Raw genomic sequence first — 9,424 nt, forward strand, 5'->3', positions numbered from 1 at the left:
CAGTGCCGCTATGCGGGCTTCTATTGGCTGGTTATTTTCACTGTGTGCGTGCTGATTGGCTGGAGGCCCGGAGGTGTTCTAAAGGGCCGTGAGCCCTAGAGGGTACCACAGAACCGGCTCCGGCTTCTTACCGGTACCCTCAGGCGCCAGGGACCGGCTCCGGTGTCGCGGCCCCGGGGTGGGTCTGTCCCGCATCGAACCCCAAGTCCCGGCAGCGCGGGCGGGGCGGGGAGCGCTCCGCCTTCCCCTTGTGTTCCGCTCGCTCGCAGCCCTCAAATACCGGTCTCCAGCCGCGCCTCCCGGTGAGTGAGGCGGGGGACGGGCCCTCGAACACCTCTCTCGGAGGCTGCCGCCCCACCGGGGCCGTGCGGAGGGGCGGGGCGGGGACGCTTTCACTTTCGTTTCTCGGCCGAAAGGAACGGGAGCTGCCCGGGGATGGGGACGTTGCCGGTGAAGGGGCTTCCTGGCGCAGCCGGTGTCCAAGCGCGGCTTGAGGCTGGTCTGGTTTCTCTTCAAGAGCACGAGTGTTTGCACCATGCCAACAGTTATGACTGCTCTCAGCAGCAGAATCCATCAGGTTGCTGCATCCAGCTCTTAGTGTTCTTCGCAGGTTATCTTTAACCCTTGGGGCACCCTGTGTCCTGTCCCACAGCGATGCAATAACACCATTAAAGTGCTGTCCTTACCTCTGTTTTCTTCTCCATCTCGTGGCTCTCAAGAGCAACCTGGTATTTGGGAGCACAAGGCACAGCAGGGTAGGGAAGATTGGTATCAGCCAGATAAAGACAGAGGCTTGGGTGAACTGCACACTGGTTCCTGTGCTTTACTGAGACCTAGAAGTGCTGCTGCAGCCCGGGATGGCCTGGAGGATTGTGCCACATCCATTGCGATGCTCTGCCCTACCCCCCGTAGGGTAGTCAGTGGGGCTGGTGCATGGAGGCCCATGCAGGAGAGGGGCTGCTGTGCCATGCTGGCAGCCTCAGCACCAGGCACTGTGGCTGGGAAGCCGTGGAGCCTTACATGTGCCTGCTAAAGAGGATCTGCAAGCTGCTGTGGACGTCAGGAGCAGCCTGGCCACAATGGCCGGGACACCATGGTGTGGGTATAGAGCAATCTGGACCTCATTCCCAAGCCAAACCTCTTCCTACATGTCATGGACACAATTATGTCTGCAGCATCCAAAGATGAGATAATCCCTTTCTCCCTTCCTCTAGTAGGCATCCACGATGGAGATCTCTGAGGAGCCTCCCACTTCTGCTGTGTTTATAGACAACTGCCACTTCTCCCAGGTCATCTTTATCAACATGGAGAAGTTTTATGTTCCTGGAGGAGACATAACCTGTTATTATACCCTCACAGAGAACATCATTCCTCGTGGGAAGGACTGGGTAGGCATCTTCCGGGTAAGTGAATCCTGTGAAACCAGATGTGCCAAGGATGGGAAAGCAGCAGGAGGCAGAAACAAACAGCTCAGGCTTTGATGGAACAGGGTTGGGGGATTTTTTCTCACTAGTAACCTTGTGTAATGCAACACCTGTATTGTGCCTAGGGACAAAGGGCCAGACCTGCTGTGACCTGAATAGCTTCAAGGCGAGATGATCTTTAAGGTCCCTTCCAATCCTAACCATTCCATGATTCTGTAATTATCCTTTCATCCATAGACCACAACTCTTAGAAGTCAGAATATCAACGCGAAAGTCCTCCAGTAACTGATCTATGTGGCAATACAGTCCCATGACCACAGGAGAAACATGAACTGTGTGCTGCCATATAACAATGTTGCTGTTGCAGGTGGGATGGAAAACAACCCGGGAATATTACACATTCATGTGGGCTCCTCTGCCCAGTGACAGTCACAGAGACACCACCGTGCAGCAACAGATCCGGTTCAAAGGTGAGGTGGCTGTGTGGGTCACTCGGGGAAGGTGAGTGCTCATGCACATGGACTCCCACTTTGCTGCCTGTGTTTGGAATTAGAGCCTCTCTGTAGGACCATGCTTTGGGAGGCTTATTTCAAATCCCATCATAAATCACAGCATTTTAAATCTGCTACATTCTGCTGTCCGGACTGAGTGATAGTTGTGTTCTTAGCACTGGCACAAGCAGTTACTGATAGTGCTCAAACAATGCTGAACACTGGTGCTACACTACCAGCAATACTGAACTGAGGTGGCTCAGTCTTCTGAGGGTCCCACTTTCTCTGCTATATAGTTAAGAGACTTGAATAGTGAGAAGCTGCATATGACAGTGTGCTTGTGTTTGCCTGAAGGTTGCTACCTACCACAAGATGATGAATACTATCAGTTCTGCTACGTCGACCAGGACGGCATGATCCGGGGAGCCAGCGTGCCTTTCCAGTTCAGAGTAGAGACTGAGGATGACATCCTGGTGGTTACCCCCCAGGTCTGTATCACCTCTTCCCCTGCTTTTTACTGCCTCTGCTTTTCTTGGCATATGCTCCTTGCTAACACAGGGTGATCTGCTGACTCAGCAGCCAAGCTGGAGCTCAGCAGACTTGGATTCTGTTCTTGGCTTTGCTACTGATCTGTCACACTGATGTGGGCAGCCTTTGTTTCTCTGTCTGCCATTCATCAGTTACATTGTGAGCATTTTTGTAACAGGGAGTGACATAATATGTAGTGTTTCAGGGCATTTTGAATGATTTTTAAAGGCAAATGTAATTTTCATGGAAACAGCCTGCCATTAGGTGGGAGTAAAAGCATGCACATGGACAGTGACTGAAGTGCTGTGTAGCCAAGCACTCTGATTTTGCAGTCCTGTGTGCAGCACTGTTAATGACTACACTGCACATGTGGTGCTAATCTAACAAACTGCAAAAAAGCCCCAAAGCTCTGCCTTTGCTGGCTGCTGCAGGCACAGAAGACATTGAGCATCTCCAGAGATCAGGGGTAGAATGTGCTTAGTATTCAAAAATGAGGTTGATGGTAGCTTTGGACAGACTGGGGAGAGTGAAGCAGCCATCTGGTCTGCACTGGTACTGAAAGGAGAAGGAGGCACAGACTATTCCCTTTTGCAGAGCTCATCTTTCTGTGCTCTTTGCTTCTCTGATGACCCAACAACTCTTTTGCTTGCCAGGGACAACTGGAAGAGATTGAACTCCAAAACCAAACCCTGCGTAAGGAAAATGAGAAGCTGAAAGCAAACTGTGCGAGTCTGCAGAAACAGAACAGCCATCTGCAGGAAGAGCTCCAGAAGACACAGGTAACTGAAATGTAAATGCAATAAGTCAGAAGCTTTAAGTCTGAAAGATGAAGAGGGATTGAATCAGGTCTTATTCCCCCATATGCTTCCAGGAGAGGTTTCTCCCATGTTTTCTGTTCAATCCTTTTCCACTCCACTGTGATAAGACAATAATGATGAACAAGAGACATCTTCAGACACAGGAGGCAAGAACACATGGGAAGGGGGGTGTTGAGAACTGATTTGTAGGCTGTCCTGAAATCACATCATCATTATCTTTTCCCCGTTCACTTTTGCTCAGGGCTTAATATAAATCAAACAGGGGCTGAAAGAGCAGTCAGAATGCAAAGGGGAGATTTTCCTCCCTCAGACAGGCTGCCTGGCAGTGTTGCATTGGAGGGGTTTTGCAGTTCCAGTGCAGAGCAGGACTATTGCCCATATACCTCCTGTTGACCTCACTGTGATTATTCAGGAGCTGCAGAATACTTTAGAGTCTCTAAGGAGCAACACAGAGAAACTGGAGCTGGAGCTGAATTCCCTGAGAAAGAAAAATACACATCTAAAGAGGCTGGATGATGGCAGAGGGGCAGAACTGCACCAGTAAGCGCATTTACAGCATATCTCAAAACAGGGCATCACGTAAGCACCTTGCCTTTATGGCTCAGGTTCCCATAGGTGAAATGATGGTGTGTTTTGATTTGTTCTGATTAGACTCAAAGAGCAAATTCAGAGTGTGACCTCTGACAAGGAATGCCTGGAAACCAGACTGAAAACAGCCCTGGATCACCTGGACCAGCTGCAGGTAACAAACCCAGAATTGCCTTCCTTTGCTTTGGTGAACTGTCTCTGATTGAACCAGTTTCCCTCTGAAGGAGAACTGAGCAATCCTGAGTGAGCATTGGTGTATGAGTTTCTCTTTTGGTGACATGGGTTCTTTAGGAAAAGGTCAACCTTTGGTGTGATTTGACCTCCAGGAAAGCTCAAGAAAGCTGTGTTCTGGAAGGGAAGGGTGGAGGGGCCTTCTTTCAGTTTGCAGAACCATCACAGTTTCCTTGTGATGCTGCAGATGACTTTATGTATAACAAATCCAAGTTTATGGACAAAAGGCTTGCTTCTCTTAGGGAACCTCTGCAGACCTTTTAGAAGTAATCCACAAACCTCAGCACTGAAGCAATGAGAAGGATATAAAAGGGCAGCATGCTGTGGCATTTATTTCTACTGAAGAAACCATCATTAGCAATGCCTGAGGCTACATTATCACATTATCACATTATCACATCATCTTTAGCCCGTTGTCCTGAGTGACCTTCCAAAGGTGCTTCTCTCTGTGTATGTGGTACTCAGGAAGCTTTTGGAAGCTCTGCTCTCACTTTGGCATTGAAAATTACATGCCTGAAATAGATGCTGTGATTACCTCCACTGTGAGGCCAAATGTTCAGGTTTCTTAGAGTGATTCTTTGTGAATGACTGCAGAATCTCAAAGTACTCCAGCTGCTCTGGTGTAGTGATTTAATTCAAGAGTCAGCTACAAGATTCATTCTCAAGGATGTATTAGCTATTCACTGTCTGGGCAAGTCTCACAGCACCAGGAAACCTGCCATGGTGGATGTTCCAGCTCTATGCGTGCTTTTTCTTCTTCAACCCCCCTCTTTATTTGAGTTGTCATATATCCCCTTCAGAGGTCATTTCACATGTTGTAATGAACATTCAGAGCATGAGTGGTGCCATGGAGATATCCTGGGACACAAGCTAGGAAATGGTGAGACTCCCATTGGAAGTGAAGTGCTGTTTGTTGGTAATAAAGGCAGCATGAGGCAGGTAGTATATGGCAGCCCCAGTGCTGGGAGCTGTCACCATTTCAGTTGCCAGTTTCCCATGATTTACCAAATAACACTTTTCTTTCATAGCAACAAAACGAGAACTTTAGGAAACAACTGGAGGAGCAGAAGTGTTTGTTTCAGATTCTGCAGCAAAAAATGAAGGAAGCTGATGAGGAAAATCGGGTGAGAATTTAGCACTTTTCTCCTGTATTGAGTGTGACAGTAACCTCTCAGTCCAGTGTTCAGTTCCTTTAACCCTTCTACCAAACAGATCACTAACTGTGCCTGCACGTGGGCCGTCACCTCCAGCCAGGCTGTTGGGCACTCTGCAGGCACGTACAACTGACTGAGTAGACTGGTTTCCTCAGCATAGCATGGGGATTCCAAAACCTCCTCATGTTAGCTTAATGCTGACACCACTGAAAAAATGGACTTAATCATAGAATCCCAGAGTGATTTGGGTTGGGACCTTAAAGCTCATCCAGTTCTAACCCCCTGCCATGGGCAGGGGCACCTTCCACTAGAGCAGGTTGCTTCAAGCCCCTGTGTCCAACCTGGCCTTGAACACTGCCAGGGATGGGGCAGCCACAGCTTCTTTGGGCATCCTGTGCCAGCGCCTCAGCACCCTCATCCAGTCTAAGCAGTGACTGCTCAGTTGTGTTGCTTTCTCTGCATGTTTTCAGGATCGTCTTCTGTCCTCTAAAGTTCTTACTCTGTTGGGATCATCTTATCTGCCTTTCCAAGCAGGCCACAGGATAGATCTTTGCCCTTTCTTACCTCACTTGCCCATTTGGTCAAGCAGGACTAATGCTGAGCTGTCTAAAAGAAGTTCAGAGCAATTTTGATTCTGATATAGGGCATCTGTATTAGTGCAAGGTGTGATGAAGTGGTGTCCGAGCTTCTGGAAGCTCATTCTGTCCTTCTGTCCCTTTGCAGCAACTAAGGGAAAACAATGGCAGACTCCTGAGGCATCTCTCACAGGCAAGAGAGGCTTCTTCCTCCTCTGTTGCTTCCCAAGCTCCAGTTCAAGCTCCTGAAGTAGGAGGCCTTCTGTTTGGAAATCCATATTGTGGTGAGATTACTTGGCATTCTATCTGGAACCGCAAATATGCAGCACTTAAAGCCTCAAGCCAATTATCCTCCCTCTCCAATTGAATGCTGTAGAAAAGCCATTATTAGCAGCACCTCTGTGCAGCTTTGTGTGTGTGCAGATGACTTGGCAGCTGCAGAATGCTGCCAGGTGTTAAGAGCTGACTGAAGTGATCATCTGTCTGTTCATTTGCTGCCAAGAGAGACAACTATTAGGTAGTTTATTCAGCTGTGAGACAGCTAGTTCTGTGGCTGATGTCCAGCTTCCATAGTCCTAAATAGGGTTAGATCCAGAGCCACATCCTCATGTTTCAAGAATTCCTAGTTACCAGCACATTACATTGTTCATCATTTTGCTGTGCCTAAATGGTCTTCTTTTTCCAGCCTCAGGAGCAAACCTGGGGGCAGGAGCTGCAGACATAGTAAGTAAAGTGGACGTGAACTCGTGGTTTATGGGCACAAAGTAATGGTTTGAAATAACAACCTCTAAGTTCAGCTCTGTAGTCAATTGTCTACTTACTGCTTTAGTCCTGGTAAGATAGCAGACAACCAAATGGAGCTACATGTGCTTAACATGTACAATCAATAACACAGAATTACATGTGTTAAGGAAGAGAAGGGAAGCTGTTGACCTTAATCTTTCAGGATCAGCTCTGGCAGTATCTGGTGTCAGAATGAGCAGCGGGCAGCTGCTGGATACCTTATTTCCTATTGGAAAAACTGATTTTATTTGCATTTCCTTTGTACTTCAGGCTTCTATAAAGACATGCTACATGGTCAATGAAGTATGTCCTGAAGATACCTTAACAAGTCAGTACAAGGCCCAGGTGCAGAGCCGCCTTCTGAAGTGCCCATTCTGCAGTGAGACCTTTGAGAAGTCCAGTGACAAGGTGTTGTTTGCCCATATGCTTTGTCATGTCCTGGAATAATTGTGGATTTTTATCTGCTCTGTGATATAGGACAAAATCACTGGATAGCTTAGTTCATGCTAAGATCACCCAGACAAGAATGAGAATGCCACTAGTGCTGGAATTCTGAGCTTTTTGCTCCATGCAGCATGGGACAAACACAAATTGGGTGAGACATCCACATCCTGAAACTGAATCACCATCCTCAAACTCAAGTCTCCTGCCTTGGACAGACAAAGTTAAACAACTTGCAAATCCTATCATTAGTAGTTTCTGTCCCAGTTCTGTAGGACAGGATTTGTCACCTAACAGTTTATTCAGGTTGGAATCTGAGTGATGTGATGTAGTACAGCAGTTTTCTGTTCTTAGCTGATACATCTCTACTATAATGAGTTTAATATAGCAGTGTGATTGCTAACCAAAGATCAGAAACATTTCATCATCTTTTAGGAGCACACCATCAGTCCTGCTCAGCTTCTGGAATGCAGACTTAATAAGAAAGAAAGTCTGAATAAAAACACATCTCTTCTTTCCCTGTCCTCACTGAAAGGAAATCATGAATACAGATTACTTTTGTCTTTCTAAACCACCTTGACTGAACAAGAAGAGTCTGTTCCCAAAACAAGACATTGTGATTCACAGCTAAGTGCCTTGGGATGCTACAGTGCTTTGCACACAGGTTTTCCAGTTCATATTTGTGTTTGTGCTTCAGGATTTTCAGTTCATGATTAACAGCTCTTTTTTCCATGCAAGCACAAATGGGTCAAGGTTTATTTTCCAGCTGTATCACACTGTTTTCTGCTGAGTATCTGAAGCAATAGAAACTCCTAAGAAATTTATGTGGAGTTAGAGTAACAAAGACTTCAAAACGTGTTACTGTCTTCATTCTACACAACCTTTTCTTATCAATTTAGATTTGAACAGAGTATTTCTGCCTTGAGATGTACTATACTGGCAAGCATTACCCACAAACAAGAATAAAAGCTATACAAAGAGAATCTTTGAAAAGGATGTGTATGTGTGTTCCTTCTTAAAGAAATACATTGGAGGAGGTGATGGGGTCTGAAGGGAGCTATTTGCAGCATTTCAATTGCTTGGTGAAGCTTCTGTATAACAAAGTACTTGAGCACCTCTTGAATAACTTTTAGTGCACAAGTGATGTCCCTTCGGGTAGTGAGACCGTTTCTGTTTAACAGAAAACACCTCTTTTTTTAACTGCTTGATCCTCCGTGGCTTTCCACAGCATGGGAATATATCATGAAGGCCAAAGGATAGCAATGGATAATGAGAACAAATCAGGAAACTGAAATGAGCTGTATGGGATCTATTTGTTTCTATCTGCTCCCAGTAGTGCTGATCTAAACACCTAGAGCTGAATTTCATCTCTGCCATAGGAACGTCCAAGTATTGACCCCTTTTTCCCTAAGCTGGCAGAACAAGCTGACAACCTCCTCACTCAGGATGAGAAGTACTTAGCCTTGTACATGTTTTGCCAATATTGATTACAGGAGGATATCTCCACATTCCTGCCATAAGCTTTACTCCAATTGTGACATTCCATCCAAATGAGGCTCATTTTTAACGAAATACATGTTTCCTCAGGAGAAGCCCTATTGTTTCTCAAGAAAAAGCTTTCCCCCTCCCCACCTTTTCCCATACATCCTCATTCTAAATGACATGTTATTTCTTTTACTGCTTTGCATCTTGAGAGAAGCAGCTCAAACATGGAGAGACACAAAAGTGAGTTTTACTAAAACACCCAAATGCCTGCTCCCAAACCTCTTCCTCTCTACCCTCTCGCTACTACTGGCTTTAGCAGCTCATGTCCTAAACCCAAATCCAGTCACCCATCACCCAGCTACGTGGTGATGCCACCCATGGCCTTCATCCACTGATGCCAAGCATCGATGCCTCCGAATTGCCTCTCCATCCCTTTTACACTGCATTTCCCACTTGCCTGCTCCTGTAATGCCTACAAATCCCGGTGCTTACACTGAGGTGCTGGCGCTGGGACACAGGCAGCACCCGGGTGACCGGCAGAGGGGGTCAGACTGCAATAAATCTCAGGAGGATGGTGGCTTTTGGAGGTAGTTTAAGGTATGTCTTTTATTTCCCTGTACTAACACCACAGATTCAGACTCCTAGCCACACACTTCAGCCCGATGCAGGTCGTACCTTCCCTACCCTGGGCAGCCAGGGACCAATCCACCCCTAAGCACAAATTACAACATACATTTTCAGACCATGTTTTCATTTTGTTTGTAATTTACACCATTATTTAAGTTACTGCTGCATTTAGCCTTTGGAATCAGAAAAGGTTTCAATGCTATCTCCATTTTATGGTTTAATAGAGAAATAGCTCAAATGGCTGATGATATAGTTATGCTTTGGATGAGATCCAATATT

The 9,424-nt window shown here is 46.5% G+C and overlaps 1 protein-coding gene across 4 annotated transcripts; it reads left to right on the forward strand.

The window, feature by feature from the left end:
• Window positions 1-185: 185 nt before the first annotated feature.
• CALCOCO2 (calcium binding and coiled-coil domain 2) lies at window positions 186-7,980 on the forward strand. Of its 4 annotated transcripts, none has more exons than XM_080633596.1 (11): window positions 186-302; window positions 1,218-1,403; window positions 1,792-1,894; window positions 2,270-2,403; window positions 3,097-3,222; window positions 3,674-3,801; window positions 3,913-4,003; window positions 5,109-5,204; window positions 5,958-6,093; window positions 6,495-6,532; window positions 6,863-7,980. In XM_080633596.1, exons 2-11 carry the CDS (start codon window positions 1,227-1,229, stop codon window positions 7,037-7,039), a joined length of 1,206 nt encoding a protein of 401 aa, XP_080489722.1. In that variant the 5' UTR covers window positions 186-302; window positions 1,218-1,226; the 3' UTR covers window positions 7,040-7,980. The 4 variants fall into 4 exon arrangements, with proteins under 4 accessions (XP_080489722.1, XP_080489721.1, XP_080489720.1 ...); XM_080633595.1 differs by having other exon boundaries at window positions 194-302; window positions 1,215-1,403; XM_080633594.1 differs by lacking the exon at window positions 186-302 and adding an exon at window positions 482-577.
• Window positions 7,981-9,424: the final 1,444 nt, after the last annotated feature.

Source organism: Psittacula echo, assembly GCF_963264785.1.
Source record: "Psittacula echo genome assembly, chromosome: 23".
NCBI classification, from domain to species: Eukaryota; Metazoa; Chordata; class Aves; order Psittaciformes; family Psittacidae; genus Psittacula; species Psittacula echo.

Coding starts and splice junctions, on each gene's coding strand:
- CALCOCO2 (XM_080633594.1), top strand. CDS start 536: ATGCCAACAGTTATGACTGCTCTCAGCAGCAGAATCCATCAG. Junction 2,404..3,096: donor TCCTGGTGGTTACCCCCCAG/GTCTGTATCACC, acceptor TTTGCTTGCCAG/GGACAACTGGAAGAGATTGA. Junction 3,802..3,912: donor AGAGGGGCAGAACTGCACCA/GTAAGCGCATTT, acceptor TGTTCTGATTAG/ACTCAAAGAGCAAATTCAGA.